Source organism: Mobula hypostoma, chromosome 20 (assembly GCF_963921235.1).
Source record: "Mobula hypostoma chromosome 20, sMobHyp1.1, whole genome shotgun sequence".
Lineage (NCBI taxonomy): Eukaryota > Metazoa > Chordata > Chondrichthyes > Myliobatiformes > Myliobatidae > Mobula > Mobula hypostoma.
In genome coordinates, this window is record NC_086116.1 from 49,204,763 (window position 1) to 49,223,844 (window position 19,082).

The 19,082-nt window shown below is 40.9% G+C and overlaps 1 protein-coding gene across 3 annotated transcripts in view; it reads right to left on the minus strand.

Moving 5' to 3' along the window:
• Nucleotides 1–19,082, minus strand: part of reln (reelin) — a 329,082-nt gene that overhangs the window by 103,437 nt on the left and 206,563 nt on the right. For all 3 annotated transcript variants that reach the window (XM_063072853.1, XM_063072851.1, XM_063072852.1), the window contains 6 exons: nt 16,478–16,590; nt 13,857–13,994; nt 13,210–13,396; nt 12,365–12,570; nt 11,664–11,835; nt 3,997–4,191 (listed from right to left, as the gene is read on the minus strand). In XM_063072853.1, the coding sequence (XP_062928923.1) occupies nt 3,997–4,191; nt 11,664–11,835; nt 12,365–12,570; nt 13,210–13,396; nt 13,857–13,994; nt 16,478–16,590 (1,011 nt within the window). The remainder of the gene's footprint in view (nt 1–3,996; nt 4,192–11,663; nt 11,836–12,364; nt 12,571–13,209; nt 13,397–13,856; nt 13,995–16,477; nt 16,591–19,082) is intronic.

Genomic DNA, 19,082 nt, shown 5'->3' on the forward strand with positions numbered 1-19,082 from the left:
TTACAATAATACTGAAATATTAAATATTAAATACACAATGCTTTCAATCAACTTCTCATTGTGAAACCTTATAGTGCATTAACCAGATACAACATTTGCTTAACTTGCAATGCTGACATAGTTCATTAGCTGTGAATTGCTTTGAGATATTCCAAGGTTGTGAAAAGTGCTATATAAATGCAAGCTCTTTAGCTATCGCTTGAAACATTTGGTGTCACTCAGCAGTTTTCTGACCTGAACCTGGTGAGTTCTGACAACATGATTGGGTTCAGTTCAGGTCAGGTGTCATAAAATTTTGAAATCCTTGGGCCATGGTTGAGGCGGGCTTTAATTTTTATACCTAAGCAAGTCTCTGCTTGGAGGTGTACTACAACACTGGCCCAAATAGAGAGGAAATGTAAAGCAGCCATGATTAGGGCCTTTACAGTCTATTGATTCCTACCTACAGTCAGTAACCCTTTCCTCCTTTTCTTTCAATCTTTTGCCAGCCAATTTTCTAAATCCCTAATTCCTTTAGCTGTGATCAGTAGATATCTTTTCAACTTCTTTCTGTGTATTAAGAATATGGCTGCTTATCTGCCATCCACAACTCCTGATCACTCATATCCAACTTGTATGTTATACACTAAGGGCATCATTTTCTCTTGCCCTCCCAGTAAATGTACAAGGCTTGAGAAGAATTAAAATACATGCAGATATGCCTAACCCAGCATGAGACTGAAGATGTATAAATCTCCATAGTTGGTGTTTGCAGCCTTATGATAGGACATGAGGGACTGATATCCATGGTAATCCTGAAGGTGACCTTCTCCACCCTGAATCTTGGAGGAGGGGATCAAAACAGCAGAAAATAACAGATGATTACATCAGAAAAAAAGCACCTTGACCCTCTGAGTCCAGATGACCCATCAAGTACCACTTACATACAGAATATCTTTTCCATCCCAATTCCCATCAGCTACCATGTCCCCCCATTCTGCTACTCACCTAATATTAGGGTCAACTTACAGTAGCCAACCGTGCACCCTTCACATGTTTGCAATGCAGGAGAAAAGCTCCACCCAGAGGTTTCAGGATCACACCCAGGTCATTGGATCTCTCAAGCGGCAGCTCTAGTACAGCTGCTACTGTATTATGCATGGAAACTCAACCCTCAAATTTTTGTTTTTGTGCTGGAAACTAGAAATATGAACAGCTAAATGCTTAATGACATTCCTATGCCACTGCTAACCACTATGAACGTATATAAGAGCTGGAAAGTCTCTTAAAATACTAGGCAGAGAAAAAAATTGTATATTCATCCACAAATCCGGACGATGCTGAGGATGTTCTACAAGTCTGTGGTGGCCAGTGCTATCATGTTTGCTGTTGTGTGCTGGGGCAGCAGGCCGAGGGTAGCAGACACCAACAGAATCAAGAAACTCATTCGCAAGGCCAGTGATGTTGTGGGAATGGAACAGGACTCTCTGACGGTGGTGTCTGAAAAGAGGGTGCTGTCCAAGTTGCATGCCATTTTGGACAATGTCTCCCATCCACTACATAATGTACTGGGTGGGCACAGGAGTACGTTCAGCCAGAAACTCATTCCACCGAGATGTAGCACAGAGCGTCATAGGAAGTCATTCCTGCCTGTGGCCATCAAACTTTACAACTCCTCCCTTGGGGGGGGTCAGACACCCTGAGCCAATAAGCAGGTCCTGGACTTATTTCCTGGCATAATTTACATATTACTATTTAACTATTTATGGTTCTATTACTATTTATTATTTATGGTGCAACTGTAACAAAAACCAATTTCCCCTGGGATCAATAAAGTATGACTATGACTATGACTTCCCATTTCTGGGGCAATAATTCTTCTTCTTAGTTTTCTAGTTCTGAGCTTGCTGGGAATAAACTCATTGCAGTTGTATGAATTTTTTTTTACAAGTATGTTAAGGGAGTTCAGTTGTTAACTTCGCATTAGGGCTCATACAGTAAACACTACATGTAGCAGGATAGCTGAAATGGGTTCGTTATCATCTCTAGTGTTGTTGATTGCTTGGTAGTTGGCATTTGCTTTGGAATACATCGAGGAAATACTATTAGCAACTGAGAGGAAAATGATACTTTGCTTTGTGATTGTCAAACTCAGATTGTCAAGCATCAGCATCTGAAAAGCCAAGCAGGATGATCGAAAGAGTTTAACCTCCCTGTGAGGAATATCACAGAACTGGCTATAAATCTGGGATGGGGTGGGGGGGGGAAGTGATCTGTGGTAATGAATCTGCTGTAACCTCTGAAGCCTTTCATTATTTTACAAGCTTTCAATTATCCAGCTCTCACCTGTTACATATTGATCAGAAATTTCGGCACAGTTCATTAATTTTCAATTACAAGTGCATAACCTGTACATCTTACATGCATGGGCATCATCATGTCAGCTGCTTAAAATCTGGACTGCAGTGCAGCCAGTCAATTTAAAGTGAGAACAATTCCATAGATTTTTATCTGCTATGGCTGTACCATTACAAACTTACACGAGCAGTATTTGTAGTGGAATACATAGCAGTTTTGGAAATTATAGAAAGCCATAAAAACTAAATAGGACAATTTAGTAACATGGTGACCAGAACTGCTTGGAATCCTCCAGCTGTGTGATCCTGCATTTTGCAACACTAGCAAGAAATTGCATTGATGCTATTTTCAGCCTTTTAAATAGAAATATTAAAACCTTTATTCAGAGTTTGGAAAGAAGAATTCCCAGCTGATTCGTTGTTTCTATTATGAATAACACAACATGATTCAACGCCTAATTTAGTTCCTGCAGATCTAACACTGTTGATTAGATGTTAGTTTCTCCTAATCTGTTTATTTCTTCTCCCATCTGAATACAAGTTTTCTTAACGGCAATATATCACTTAATTCCAGATACTGCAGCACGACAATTTACGTTTCACTCCAGGGGGGTTGCATTATTAGAGGTGCTGATACTCTGATAAGATGATAGACTTAATAGCTCTCAGCTGGACGTAGGAAATCCCACAGTAATACTTCCAAAGAAGTTTAGTGGAATTATCAGCAGTCCTTGCCATTACTTACTCTCATCTAACATCACTAAAACAGATCAAATTGCTTCTAGCGGGATTTTCCCACTTTATAATAGGCATTGCACTTCATTGGCTGTAAAGTACTCCGGGACATCTTGAAAGTGAAATAAAAGATGCCTGAGAAATAAGTGCAACACACAAAATGCTGGAAAATCTCGGGCAGCATCTATGGAAAGGAATAGAGTTGACATTTCGGGCTGTGGCCCTTTATCAGGACTGGAAAGGAAGGGGGAAGAAGCCAGAATAAGGAGGTGGGAGGAGGGGAAGGAGTACAAGCTAGAAGGTGATAGGTGAAGACAGGTGAGGGGGAAGCTAGGTGGGGGGGGGCGAGAGAGAGGGTTGAAGTGAGAAGCTGGGAGGTGATAGGTGGAAAAGGTAAAGGTCTGAAGAAGAAGGAATCTGATAGGAGAGGAAAGTGGACCATGGGAGAAAGCAAAGAAGGAGGGGCACCAAAGGGAGGTGATAAGCAGGTGAGGGGAAGACAGAAGGGGTAAAAGGAGAGTCAGAATGGGGAATGGAAAAAGAGCGAAGGGGGAGAGGTTGAAATTTCCGGAAGCTAGAGAAATTGATGTCCATGCTTCATGCTTCAGGTTGGGGGCTACCCAGATGGAATATGAGGTGTTGCTTCTCCAGCCAGAGAGTGTTCTCATCATGGCAGTAGAGGAGGCCATGGACCTACATGTTGGAATGAGAATGGGGACTGGAACTAAAACGGTTGGCTACAGGGGAATCCTGCTTGTTGCAGATGGGGCAAAGTTGCTTAACAAACAAGTCATCGTTTATAGATAGCAAACTTCCATTTGATTCGTGACATGCAAAGACAAAATTGTAGCTGGCTGAAGACAGGAAACCTCGGTGAGCCAGTGCAAAGGGCCATCAGTGAGGTGATGAAACGCATGCACGCTACCTTGAACTGAAGCAGGTATCCAGGTTTCAGGGTCAGGTCCCGAGTCACAGCAACCCGATCACCATCCGATTTCGCAAACACCATGGATGAGTGGGTCATGGAGCAGAAAGTCTCATTCCTGCCCATCCCTTCATTAGCCAACATCAGCCAAATGCTCAGCTGGCTCAGCGGGATATCATAGGCCGGTGTGTAGTCCTGCAAGACAAGAAAGAAACAAAATGCGTAAAATGGTAAATATTGCAGCAACACACACAAAACACTGGAGGGACGCAACAGGTCCAGCAGCATCTATGGAAAAGAGTAAACAGTCGATGTTTCATTCCGAGACTCTTCACCAGGATTGGAAAGGAAGGGTTTTGGCCCAAAATATCAACTGTTCACTCTTTTCCATAGGCGCTGCCTGACCTGCTGAGTTCCTCCGGCATTTTATGTTAGTTGCTTTGGATCTCCAGCATCTGCAGATTTCCTTGCGTTTGTGATAGATCCTTGCAAGCTGCTTCAGTGAGATGAAAAATGTTGTGAATGTTTTAATGTTACCACAAAAGGTTTTAAAAACAAACAAATCTGTTCTGACATTAAAGAAAAGCTAGGTTATAGAGTGTAAACAACTATATACATGATTCAATTGTGCTGGTAAAGCTATGGCTAAATTACAAAGGAACAACTGGGCAGCAAATCAGGCTGCAATACGGCGCCTATAATACAGCAGTGAGCTGCTTAATGTAAAGTTGTCTTCAAACACAATAAATCCAGTTGAGTTGCCATTTGATGGTGGATTATTAGGAATCCTAGACAAGATAACATCAAATAACACATGTGGAATGGACAGATAAGCTGCTTATAACCACAGTGTTTGTACCAGATTCAGCCTTGAAGTGCAGTGGTGCAGATGCACGAGTATTCCAAGGACACTCAAGCGAATGTCTATAAAATAGTCACTGTGATCCTCGGCTCCTGCCTACAAATTATTTTGCTTTATGAGACCCTTGCAGTACCTAATAATAAATGTCACCGTTCATTGAACTTTACACTCAGTTTCAAATATCATAAATCAAATATATTAAGTAATATTTTTCTTGATTAATTAATGCTAAGGAAGATTCTTTCTAATAGGTGATGATAAATATCACAGGTTGGCATTTAGAAAAAGAGGTGGTTGAACTTAATGTGCAAACACAGTGAGCAATTAGGAAGAAAACAGTTCATTGCCAAAAAAAAAAGGATTTAAGTACGAGAGTAACTACATCTCACTGAAATTATATACAGACCTGCTGAGAGGTCTGATCTCCCTTCTCAAGGAGAATATACTGTACGTGCAATAAAGAACGTGCAGTGTAAAATTCAGCAGACTGATATCTGTAATCGGGGTTTTTGTCCTATTGGGAGATATTAAGAACACAGAAAAAGAAATAAGCTATTCCACCCCTCATGCCTAATCAACCATTGAAGAGCCCTTTTACTTTGATATAACTACATGCCTGTTAGAAAGATGAAGCATCTAGAATTCCTTACGGTGCTTGACGCAGGTCTGTTGTTTCTCCTGATGTAGTATCTATAACCATGGTTTCCAGTTCAAGATAAAGGCTGTGCCACTCTGGACAACGATCAGAAGGTAGATATGCTTTGGATTCTCGATCTGGCAGGCCTGTGGTGCTGAGTACATTCAAGGTAGAGATAGATTTCTTTGGATATTAAGGGGACAAAGGAATGTGGAGTTAGGGCATGCAATTGGTGCTGAGATAAAAGATCGGTTTTATTCTTGTTTAACGGCACAGCAAGCTTGAGGGACTGAATAGCCTATTGCTACTTCTGTACAAAATCATTTTGTGGATCCTGTACTATTAAAAGACCATAGCGTTCTGAACAATTGCATAGATGGGGCAGAACCATAATATCCATTTCCATATCAAGATATTTGAAGTAGCATGCAGAAAGCCATCAGTTACAGCCCAGCCACTGCGCTGATATTGAATGACTTAAATAAGCACCTAACACAGAATGATAAATCGCATTGCTGATCTTTGGTATATAATACAGCTTTATTTTAAATGAATCTGTAGCTAAATCCAAGCTGTTGATGCTTGATCTAGGCATGTTGATAGGGATCAGTGAAATAAAAGGGCTTCCTATTTCTGGCAGCCAGTATTAGTTACCACGTGGACTGGGCAGAGGGAAAGCCCAGTCAGTGAAGAGCTGGAGAGGCACTGTGGAGCTGGAGAAGGCAAGTGAGGGATGTCCTGGATAAATCATTGGATAAAACTGGTGTTTAAGGTTGTCGGAGGTGAATAACCAGAGGGTAATTCTATCGCAGGTCTTCACATGCAGAGTCATCCCAAATTGTTTGCTAAAACAAAGGTGGAGGGGCAGTGGAGAAAGCTCTCCTGCTGGCACCCAACAGCTACAGTAACCATCTCCTCCCTGCTCCTGTGGCGGGTAGGTTGGCACTTCCGTAAGTCTCTCCAGCAGCCTATTGTCAGAAGGCTGCCCTGGAAGGCTTCCTTAGGCTGGTGCTAACTCTAACAGGTGTTGCTTGCCCGTTGATTTCAACGATGACAATTGTGTTTGTACAGCTCATCTGATTTGTGTTTGGAGATGACTGTAGAGGCCAATTCTTGAATGGTATAGACATTGACAAAGGGAACAAGAGAATTGTCCTGATTTCTTAGGCATGGCTGTTTCTGCTGCTTTCCTCTTCTGTTGGGTGGTCTCCACGTCTGCCTTTCTTCAAAGGTGCCGTGAGCAAGTTTTACCAAGGCACGCCCACCAATTCTGTCTCGTGCCCTATGTTCCAGATGCTGGGGAGCAAGCCTGCAAAAAGCAATGCTGGCTTTCACACAGTCTTTAAACCTCTTGCCAGATCAGCTACAATTTCTGCTTCCCTGTGACAACTAGCCAAAGAGCAGCTGCTTAGGAGGTCTGGAGACCTCCATGCATTTAACATGACTGGTCCAACAGAGTTGTGCTTTCAGAATCATGGCTTCAGTACTGGTAGTCTTTGCCCTGTTGAGGCCTTCTAGGTTTGTGATACAGAGGGCTTATTTCAGCCTGCTGCTGGATCTGCTGCTGGGCTGCCTTCCATCACCATTGAAGGCACAACACTGAGGGGAGCAAAGGAATTTAGATACCTTGGTAGTGTCATCTCCAGTGACAGTTCCTTGGATAAAAGAAATCAATGCCAGGATTTGGAAGGCTAGTCAGAGCCTGGGTCGCCTGCAATCATATATGCTATGCCAGCACAATATCCACTAAGATCAACTTGTACAAGGCTTTTGTCCTTGCCAGCCTCCTCTATGGCTGTGAAACGTAGACCGTATATGAACCGCAACTCAAACTGCTGGAGCACTTCCCCATGCACAGCCTAAGATCCATTATGGGTATCCATTGCCATGTACATCCAAATCTAACAGTTCACTTACTTACAAGCCATTTGCTGCTGAGACACAATTCAGTCTGGTCTGGCAGACTCGCTTGTAAGTGTGCTTCCTGGTCATGAGATCTGAAACCAAATCTTCTCCAGAGCAACCTCCATTACAATCAAGGAGACTCTCCGGCTGTCTGCACTTTAGGAGATGTGTGTGTCACAGTACTTCCACACCAAAAAAGGCATTTGGTTGTAAACCCAGTGGTTAAAATCTGGCAGACAGACTCTTTATTACAGCCTTGCTTAGTGAAATTGTCAATTTAATGGCCATTAGTTCTCCACTGTTTTACTACATTCAGATGCTGTAAACGATGAACTACCTGCCTGCTGAACCTGAACACTAAGCTTTCATGCTTCAGTTCTCTAAAGCAGGACAAGCTGAGACTTTAGAACAAATTACCACAATTATTCTACACTTTGACTCTATATGAACTGCTACCTGCCTAAGTAGAAAAGAAGCTGGTTTTTGTTACAACAAACTCAAGACTTGTTCTGGCTCTAGCATTCACACTATTTTAAGTTTGCAGATATGCAGCAGTTCCTGCAAAGGTTATTTGTGATATCCTGGACGGTGGAGGATACATGTACAGGCTGACAGCGTAAAAATCATTATACTGAGCTGAAATGGAATGGTTGTTTAAAATAGAAAACAGAGCATGCTTCACCTGCGTTCCTCAAATAAATTCTTACATCAGTCACAGAATTGGATCATTGCAGAAAAGTGGGCCTGGGGAGAGACTCCTCAAGTACTTGTCAAAGCTCACTAGTTGTCCATCTTTGCCCATTCAGGCTGTTCAGCAGGGTTACCTCCATCTCATTTCCACTAACAGCTACGAGGACTTCTACCATTCCCTACACATAACTGCAGTGAAGTAGAACCAGCCTTAACTTTTACCTCTAAGTGCTAAAGACGCATCTGAAACCATGGTAATAAACGAGTGCCCTTAAAGGACTAATCCTCAAAATCCTCTCAAATTCCTGACATGCTTTCTCTGTAAGTAATGCCCTCCACCACATCAGAGAATCACTCCACATACTTTTCTGACAGTGGGAGATGCTGCCCTTTTTTAATTTACCATAACCAGGCTTCACTGGAAATATTCAAGGATTACGGGAGAAATACTTTGATGCACCTCAACTTGCAATGAATGTTGACCGGCAAAAAACCACAACCTTTAGACACAGAGCATTTCAGGTCTTGGCAGACCTAGTCATGGTGTAAGACTGAGTTCAACTTTCCTCTTACTAATACACAGAAATTGATGTTGCCTTCAGGGAACTTTACAAAAGCCACTTTCAAATGAAACAAATATCAAGAGGAAAATTACCTTTATCTTCATTGCCCAAACAGGCATGCTCTTACCAGTAATAAATCAAAGAACTTGAATGGGATTCTCCAAGTGCTTTCGTACTATAAGTATGAATTTTATTTGCTCTCTGGGTCCATAACTTCCAAACATAATCTCCAGCATAAAAATTGATACTTTCTGGCCATATACCTTGCCTAAAATAACTGGAAATAGCAAAAGGACCTCTTATTTTTGTGTTGATTTTGCCAAGTAGAATGACTTTAAAGGAAGAATGAGATTATGTAACAATAAACACCCTGTCCCTTGATTACTGAGGCAGTATGTAATTTTAAAACTATTTCCACTCACATGTTCATAGAGCCTAATCCAGAGTTTTGCCAATGATTACAGCAACCAATCATTTTATTGCAATGTAAAAATTATGGCTCATATAAAACTGAGATTTGTTTGATAAGTAAGCCAAATTATGAAGAATCCTGGGCCCAGATAGGAATTTTACTGTTTCAACTGCAGATGCTCATCATGATGATTGAGGAAACTACGAAAGCTTTCCTTTCCCAGGACTTAAAAGGGACCTCCAGAGTCAAGAATGCTCCTACTTCCCGTTAAAGGAATATTATTGTAGAGTTATTTTTGTGTAAGGTCAGTTGCTGGGGTAACTAGGAACAGTTTTCTCTGAGCAAGTAGTTGAAATATAACCAATGTGACGTAGCTTAGAACTGAAATTGTAACAAGAAATAAAGGATTTATTATGAACACTCAAATATTTTGAAACTCATTAACCTTCTATATCCTAATGATTGCCAAACTGTTTAGTTACAGTATCTCTTTGACAATTTAAAAACATTTATAATGGTACAATTGAGATAACATAATTTACTCAGTTATTAGATATATCACAGTATTACATGGACTATAACCTTGACTAATCAAAATGTTTTTATTAATGTTGATCAATGATGAAAATCCTCCATTTCAGTGATTAGATTTCAGGCCAAGATTGATGAGTGGATAAAATGTACATCTGTTTCCGAAACCAATTCCCTTGAGCAATTCCAGTCTTTCAGAGATTGCTCCCAGTGTATCAAGGTCATCAATCTATATTTTATTCCAAACATTGTGGTTCATCTGAGGGTGATTAAAAGAGCTGGATTTCAGGTTCTTGGAACGTGACTGGCACTCCATTAGCTGCCTCTGACACTTGAAACCCTGGGAGTGATTGGCAGGACATCAGTTGAGTGAACCACTGGTGAATGAGATTTAGATGGGATTCTGCTCATCCTAAACAGCTCCAGCACTGAAGACAAGAGAGCTTAAAAATGTTACTTTATCAAGAACATCAGTTGCATAGAAATTTTCCTAACCGAAGGAACTTTGTACTCAACTCCTTCGGACACTAATACTAATCAAGATTAGCTCTGAAGTAAAGAACACTGTTGATTTTTTAAATATTCCACAGAGGTTTGGCGCTTTGAAAATACCTTTTTTTTAACCATTTGTAGAGGAGTCTGTCCCTATTGATATTACTGCATGTTTAATTTAAAAGTTGACAATTAGCAGCTCAGTTCATCCTGGGCCAATCAGGTTTTGTGTGATCAACTGATGAGCTGTGATGTGGAGCCTAACATTGATCCCACACAGCTAAAGCTACTCAAACACCACATTTAATTGTTAATGGACATGACTACATTAAAAACAGCCTAAACAAGACTTGTGCAAAGAACAAATTTGAAGTGCATATTGCGAACAGTCATCTGCTCACCTGATAACTACCAGTCAATCTATGCTGAATCATTTAACGTAAAACTTGTAAATTCTTTTGTAACCACAGTGGAAGAGCAAACACCTGAAACACCCTAAGGAGCAATTTCCCTGCCTACTGAGTAAGACTGTCAGCAGTTTTACTTTATGCACAAGTGTATTTATTTGCTATGAGCGTCAGGTGAAAGGGTTAAAATGGGATGTCAGAATTGACAGTGATGAAAATGTAGATTAGCTGCAGGCAAAATAGCAGGTCTAGCAAAGAAAAATATCATTTACTCTTCAACAGTCAGACATGTCAAATATCATTTTATACTTTTGGTAAAAGACTACAGGTTAATTGTAACAGTTGTAAAGAGGTAGAATTCATAACAGAGAACCTTAGACATTTGCCCCAAATTTTAATTTTGATTAATTAAGATACAGTGCAGAATAGGCCCTTCCAGCCCTCTGAGCCGCACCGCCCAGCAACCCCCGATTAAATGCCAGCCTAATCACAGGGCTATTTACAATGACCAATTTACCTACCCACTGGTATGTCTTTGGACCGAGAGAGGAAACCGCAGCACCCGGAGGAAACCCTCGCAGTCACGGGGACAGCGTCCAAACTCCTTACAGGCAGCGGCAGGAATTGAACCCCGGTCGCCTGCTCTGTAAAGCGTTGTGCTGACCACTATGCCAGTGTGCCGCTCATGGGGATCAGACTTCGTAGTGGAGCACACAAAATACTTTCTGCACCAAGACCAATCCTGGCACAATTCAGGGTTAACCTGTGACGTGAGAAACTACATTCCGGATACAAGTTTTGTCTTTTAACCTTCCCCAAAAAGCTGGTTCTCCATTGGCACCCCCTTCCCCCTCCATTTGAGAAAGGGTTGGGAAAGATATAGCCACTTGTCACGCAAGTGAAAAATAAGCAAATAAGCTGTGACTGGGTTGATGAGTTGATGGTTCACACGGTGAGCTATTTATTCAGAATGAAATTTCTACAGTCTCTCAGTATCCATCTGAATGGCTACACATGAAATCATGGGTGAATCTACAGTCAAGATGTACAACTCTAACCGACTGCTCAAGTAGCGATATGCAAGATGAATCTGAAGTAATATGCAATGTGAACATGGAACTGGGCTTTCGTCAAGTAAAGTTCTCAAGTAAAATTATTACATTAGTACCTGCTGTATCGTTGGTGTGATGACAGGGATGATTTGTTTCTGCCGCTCTGACAAAATGATGATGTCATCGATAGCCCACTGATCATACCCCTCGCCAGAGTGAACTGGCTGCCACCACCGGAACCTCGTACAAGTCGTCTTAGCAGAAGCCGGAAGCTCAAAATAGACAAATCTGTTTAATTTAACACAAAAGGAACAAAAACAAAATCAATTTGCTTTAATTTTAACCTCCTAGTCCATTCTCAGAAAAAGAAAGAGCCTATATCTCAGGTAAATAGACCTGGAACATCTGCGGGGCCACCTGACCCATCAGTCGTTGGGTTAGCTAGCTTGCTTGCTTTCTGAAAGATAATGGGCTGGGAACTCAGGTGTTGCAGCAAGAGGGCACAGGTGCCCAGGTCAAGCAGCACCTACACCAGAAAGCCAGCATGCACGGGGAAAGCAGGAGAGCCACTCTTGGAGGACATTGGGTTTCTCCAGGTGTCACATTCCGTTGACAAAGCTGAGGTGAGAGGTGGCACCGTCAGCGGCAATTTTGGTGACAAACAAACGACGCTACTGAGACCAATCTGGCCAACGCACCTTTGATGAGTAACTTTATGTGATACAGTGCAATAGCGATCAGTTCGAACAATTGTTTATTTGCCTTGAAGCTCACCAACAAGGTAGGAGTAGGTTTGTGCATTGGCCCTGCATCATACCTGGGTTGACTGAAATCAGAGAAGTACATTTCTGATAGCAGATTCCAGGTAATACCACCATTATTGCTGTACTGCAGCAAAACACCCTCCTCTCTGCTGTCGGGCGTGTTACAAGATCCTGTGTTCCCTCCAATCCGAATATAAAACTGGATGAAGTCGACCCATTGGGTGTCCAGGTCCCAGCTAACAAGCTGCCTCTTCCCATTCTGGATGAACAAATAAATGCAAGCAGAATGATTGTTAGTGTTTGATACATTTTGGGTTTACATTGTTAAAACATTTGGCAGCAATGACAAAAGGTGTGCACACAGATCAGTGGAGTTTGCTCTTTGTAAAGTGTGAATGTCGGAGGAAACTATCAGTTTGTACTTCACCCCACTGTGAGTTTCTCTCCACTCCCAAAGCACCCAAGTTCTTCCAATGAAGCCCCTTATGGTGACGATGGGCTTGAGATCATTGTAAAACTTGAATGTATTCTCACTTGATTTTTCCTGTACCTTTTCTGGATATGAAAGTCACATATCCAGTTTGTTTTTCATCTTGCTCGGCCAAGGTCATTTATATCAAATGTCCCTCTTTTACTACGGTCTTGCTGAAGCCAAGAGTGCGACAAGAGATAAGAATCCAACAGGAAGCCTGAACTTACATTTACATCTAAACTTCTCTTAAACGTTGAAATCCCCAGGGTGAAGAAGATCCTCCTCATGCTCCCCCTAAACATTTCACTGAAGATATAGCTTATCTTTGTTAATAACTTTTTTAAATGATGTAAGACGAGCATTTATCCCTGCATAATATGAAAGCCCCTTTGACCGACACTGATGCACATTGTGTTAGACATTTACCTCAGAGAAATAGAGAGACGAACCAGAGGAAATTATTCCACAGCCTTCCTCGGGCCGAACAATTTGTCCACCAATCACTTCCTGCCAATCATTCTTCATCACAGCCTCATTCTCAAAGTCACATGTCACTGTTGAAGGTAGCATGACCTCTGGCTTGCAGGAAGATCCACGATAACCTGGGTCACAACTTCAAAGAAAGAGATAAACATTCTCAGCCACAGTACTGAGATCATGTACTTCTGAATCATGTCTGGAAGCTGTATTCAGCCAGCCCATTTTACCTTAAAAGGATGATGACACAAATAATTGTAAGGTCATAAAATAAATTACAAAAATAATCAAATGTGTAACTAAATACAAAATATGGATTGATAAAAATCAAATCCATCATTCCTTGTGCGCCATCATAGACCTTATTTTAGCTTCAAACAACAGAATGTTTTCTTCATTGCTAGAACCTTACATTGAACAGTGTACCTTTCAAGGCTAACAAGGGACACAGGTCAAAGGTGGGTAATGAAGGGGAGGTACAGATCATTCATGAATGAACTGAATGGTTTAACAGGCTCAAGGGTCTCACTGCCCTTGTTCTTCCCAGCACATACACACAGACAAGACAATAATTGTAGGTTAATACACCCACATACCTGCATAATCCGTTGTGACACCATCCATGGCCATTACACATCCCAGGACACTGCTGTCCAATATAAATATCATCTAACGCCCATTCATCTTGAATCATGTAATAGCTCTGTCTCCAGCGGAAACGTGTAGCACTTGACCTGAACAAGTTTAAAAAGAAGCGTTAGCCATCAGAATTAACATATCAGACCCACAAATGTTGAAACCTCCTTTACAAGATGGAAACTGATAGGTCTGAGGTATTTGTTTTATTCTAGAGCAGTTAATCACTAAAGAAACACCTGTAATTTTCTAATTACTTCACATGATAAGAGTAATCACATCAAATTGGTTATACCACCTCAAGTCTGGTTTCCTGCTCATTAACTGTCTTAGTTGACCTTTTCCAGCACAGTGGCACGAGTCTTCCCAGCAAGGGGAAAGCATCATCAGTACATCACAGATGGCTTCTCCTTACTAGAATTAAGATTTCTGGAGATGGAGCAGCATTCATTTGTGATAGCAACAGCCAAACCCGATGTCCGAAGTTCTTTGGGGTTTTAACATTTAATAGAACATTACAACACAGTACAGACTTTTTGGTCCACGATGATGTGCTGACCACTTAACCTACACTAAGATCAGTCTAACCCTTCCCTTCGACATAACCCTCCAATTTTCTATCATCCTTGTTCTTAACTAAGAGTTTCTTAAAGGCCCCTAATGTGTCTGCCTCTACCCCTATCCCTGGTAGGGTGTTCTATGTACCCACCAATCTCTATGTATAAACTTACCTCTGACATCCCCTATACTTTCTTCCAAGCACCTTAAAATTATGCCCCCCCCCCCCACCGTATTAGCCATTTCCACACTTGGAAAAAGACTCTGGCTATCCACTCTGTCTATGCCTCTCATCATCTTGTATACATCTATCATCATATCTCATCCTCCTTCACTCCAAAGAGAAAATCCCTAGCTCACTCAACCTATAAGGATTTGCCCTCTAGTCCAGGTAGCATCCTGGCAAACCTCCTCCGCACTCGCTTCAAAGCTCCTGCATCCTTCCTATAACAACTGACCAGAACTAAACACAATGTGGCCTAACCAAGGTTTTATAAACCTGTGATGTTACCCCATGGTTCTTGAACCCAATCCCCCAACTAAAGAAGGACAACAGTGATGTTTAACATTTTTCCTTTCATTTAGTCTTTGGGGTTTTTCTTCTGTTTTGAGGATGTCTGCGGAGAGTAAGGATTTCAGGCTGTATATTGTATATGTTCTGTGATATTGACTGGAACCATTGAACTATTGGAGAGGGTCATAAAAAGAAACAGTGTGTACCATGCACTTGTTCTTCAGGATATATTGCAAACAAACAACATTGTAAAGAGGATGGATGTTGCTCTTTGACCCTTGTACAACGGTGCTCAAGGGGTGAAGGCAGTGTTGAAGTGTACTGATCTGAAACCTCAATGAGAATATTTGGAAAAACTTCACCACTGGAGGTTTCTAATTCTAGTACATTTCCTCATGATGAAACACTTTGCCCAATTACAACGGTTAAAGGAAGTTAAACCTCAATATAATTATTCATTTTGGTAATTGTTGGATGACTCGGCCGAGCTAAGAAGATGATTTACTACATTAGTAGTTTCTATGCTAATCAATTACTGTATTTAGTGTCTGTATATTTGTCCCACACCAATTAACAACAGTAGATATTCATGGACACATTATTTAACGGGTGAATCTGTTCGAGAAAGATCAAGGGCTGACTTGTTACGTGAAGAACGGTGTTTCAAAGACTGTCTTCCTTCCCTGGAGCACGTATTTCCTTTCTACAGTCCCGAGTGCTCTGAATTGCAGAACTTTAGGATTCTAAACTTCAATGCAAACTGCATATGTTACACTTTGGAAAAAACCTCAAGCTGGCTTTCAAGGTCAATCAGTTAGGAAGATCAAATGATTATAAGTGAATGTTCCAACATGCCTTCCCCTGTCAAATACCAGATAATGTAATAGTATTTTAATATTTATACTCCAAAACTCAAAGGTGATAATTACTCTGGCTTAATAAAAAAAACTGTCCCTGACAGCTGCTTGCATCTCATCTGCAGTGCTGATATGCAAATATCCACACATAAAGCCAAATTCATTTTCATAAAGCAATAACAAATGCAATTTGTTTGAGCTGTATTCGATACTTAAAGTGATTGCGAAAAAAAAGGCATGCTCAATCTGCGGTGTTGCTTAAATGTCCTGCAAATGCTTAATGAAACTGGTGCTTAGATTAACAAATCCCATTTGACACACTTGAACATATTTGAACATCGGTGCTCTTTGTGGTTTGAATACGTTCAACAAGATACCAAAAAACTGCACATATTCCATCAATGCTAAACAGAAGCTTGTTAAAATGTTTATGGCTATTATAGAGATTAAAAATTAATTTGAGTACATAACAGCTGTTAAGATAATTAAACCCATCGTCACAGGTTGGGGAGAAGCCAGTCATAGTTAATTTACCTGGTGCCTTTTATTTCACATTTTATAGATTTATGATAGGGACAGTTGGTGGGAAGACAATGATTCATCTTATATTTGGCCCATTCCCAAGGATTAATGCCTGCAAAGATATTCTTACCATGTTTTCTGCTGCAGGGACACCGTTACTCTTTTCCACTGTGAGAACTCTGAGGAATGATAAATACTGGCAGAGGTGAACTCTTGGCAACTAGGCATGCTGGGAAAGCATTCCTGCAGGAAAATGTCAAGGCAAAGGATATCAAGATCATCATACATGTTAAAATCCCACATCACCCTGCGCAAAGGCAGCAGGAGTAAATCTTAACAATGATTAGATCACTCTAATTTCAGAACAGAAAAAGTAAATCTGGGCTTGACCTGGCAAAGCGATATCAATCCATGTATTTTTCACAATTCTAATCCTAACTGTGTTTCTTAAAAGTGGTAACTATATTTCAGTGATTTTTTTTTTGCTATTGTCACATCATTCTATATTCACTATTCATACAGTGGCTAGTTGGAATTTTAAAAATTGCATTTCCAGAAATAAAATACTGTATGCATCAGAAAATAAGGATTAGTTTTATTTGTCACATGTACTTGGAACATCAAAACATACAGTAAAAGCTTGGGATAGGGACATATCTGAATCGGGACAAGACGTCTTGGGATGCGATTTGGGATAATGCTGCCTCGTCTTCGAAAAACCCAAATCATCGGTATATACACTTGAAATTTTGTCATACAGCATATTTAACACCGAGAATTAGACATCAAATGGGACTGGTTCCTGACCCTTATTGCTCATTTTGCCCCCATGCACCCATTGGCTCTTTTATACATGTTGTATGGGAATGTCCAGGGGTTTTTGGTTTGTGGGGGAAGGTTATCAGTATTCTTACAGAACTAACAGGGGTACAATTACCAATGGACCCCGCTGTACATCTTCTAAATGATGACTCCCACCTTTCCCTTATGGAAAAAACACGCAAAATCTGGCTGGCGGGCCTGACTGCAGCTGAGAAGATTGTAGTCCAGCGTTGGAAACCTCCCCATGATATTTCAAATACTCACTGGTTTCGGAGCTTTTTGGACATTTCTTACCTGGAACTTTCATCAGCAAGAGCAAATGATACACGACCAAACACAATCATGATGTGGACAAATTTGATATCTAACTTAAAAGATCTTTTGTTAAAATAGGAGTGCTTTGTCTGTGTATGTACTACTATTCAGTTGATTGGTGGAGGGGAGAGGGATGGGGGTGAGAGGGGTGATGAAGGTTGGGGGATATCTGGTTTAAACAGTCAAAATGTAATTGGCAACTGGTTATATTGAATGTAATTTGTTGGTGTTGCAATAAAAAAAAATAATAAAAAGGGCATACAGTGAAATGCTCCATTTTGCATCAAATCAAATCAGCGAGGACTGTGCTGGGCAGCCCGCAAATGTTACCACACTTCTAGCACCAACATAGCGTGCCCGCAACTTATTGACCCTAACCACATATTTGGAAAGTTGGAGGCAACCGGAGCCCCCAGAAGAAACCCAAGTGATCGCGGGGAGAATGTACAAACTCCTAAGAGGCAGCAGCTGGAATTGAACTACAATCGGTGAAAGTTGGCACTGTACAGCAATGCACTAACAGCTCCACTGCCACGCCACCCACACATTTCTCACGTTGGCATTTCAAATTAACAAATGTGAGAACAGTCTCCAAATTAGCCACATTTGAGATAACAACAGAAAAATTCAAGGCATATCAATTAATTGGCTTGTGTCACACAGAAATCAATTAATTTGTGAAAATCTGAATCTCCCTTCTGTTGCTGCGAAAGATCAAGCCTTTGGCTAACTCAGACCCCAGTACACTACTGCAGTATTAGTTTTGCAAGTGATGGTGCTGTCATTGAAGCTAGAGTAAGATCAGAGAGGAAGAGAAGCAGCTGCCTGCACCAATCCTGCCATTGGTAGAGCTACGATGAAGATAAAAGAAGTAGAAAAAATTATTGGAAAGGACAAAAGGACACTCACACTAAAGATTGAGGAACACTGGGAACCAGTGTTAGCCCATCCACAATAGCTCTGAAAAGGGTCAAGCCTGGACAATTTAAGTTTTCCCAGATTGAGAAGATGGAATTGAAAGTCAAAGTAATGCTTAATGTGGGTAAAGCTACAGTGTATGGAATCCAAAAAAACATAACAGCAGTGTGAGAAAAATCAACACAAAATGATTGGTTCTATTCAAATTTAAATAGAATCACAAGCAAGACTCTTGTTCTTTAAAAATGCACATTTGGCGCAGGTCATACCATCAATATCAGTTTAAGTAATGATTTTACCCTACACGTCAAAGTGCAGGACAGACAGGGGAAAAAAAGGTGCAGAAGATAAACCACTTTCTGGGCTTGTTAAGCATAACTCGTTTGCAGATTCTGGCACAAAAAGGCACTGAAATGCAAACTGGTGCCTTAATATTCATAACACTATTGGGTCAACAGTCCACTGGCAGACTGCAAACCAGTCGCCAGCTGTCCACACATTTTTCCATCCAAATTATGCAAAGTTTGTCCAATAGCTCTGCTCAAAGATCTTTAAGTACACATGCATTTAATATGACAAGTGTGTGCCTGAAACATTACAGACCATCTTAGAAAATAGATTTCTATAAGATGAAAGTAAAAACTAAAATGAACTTGATAAAGAGTAAGATTACCCCAAAT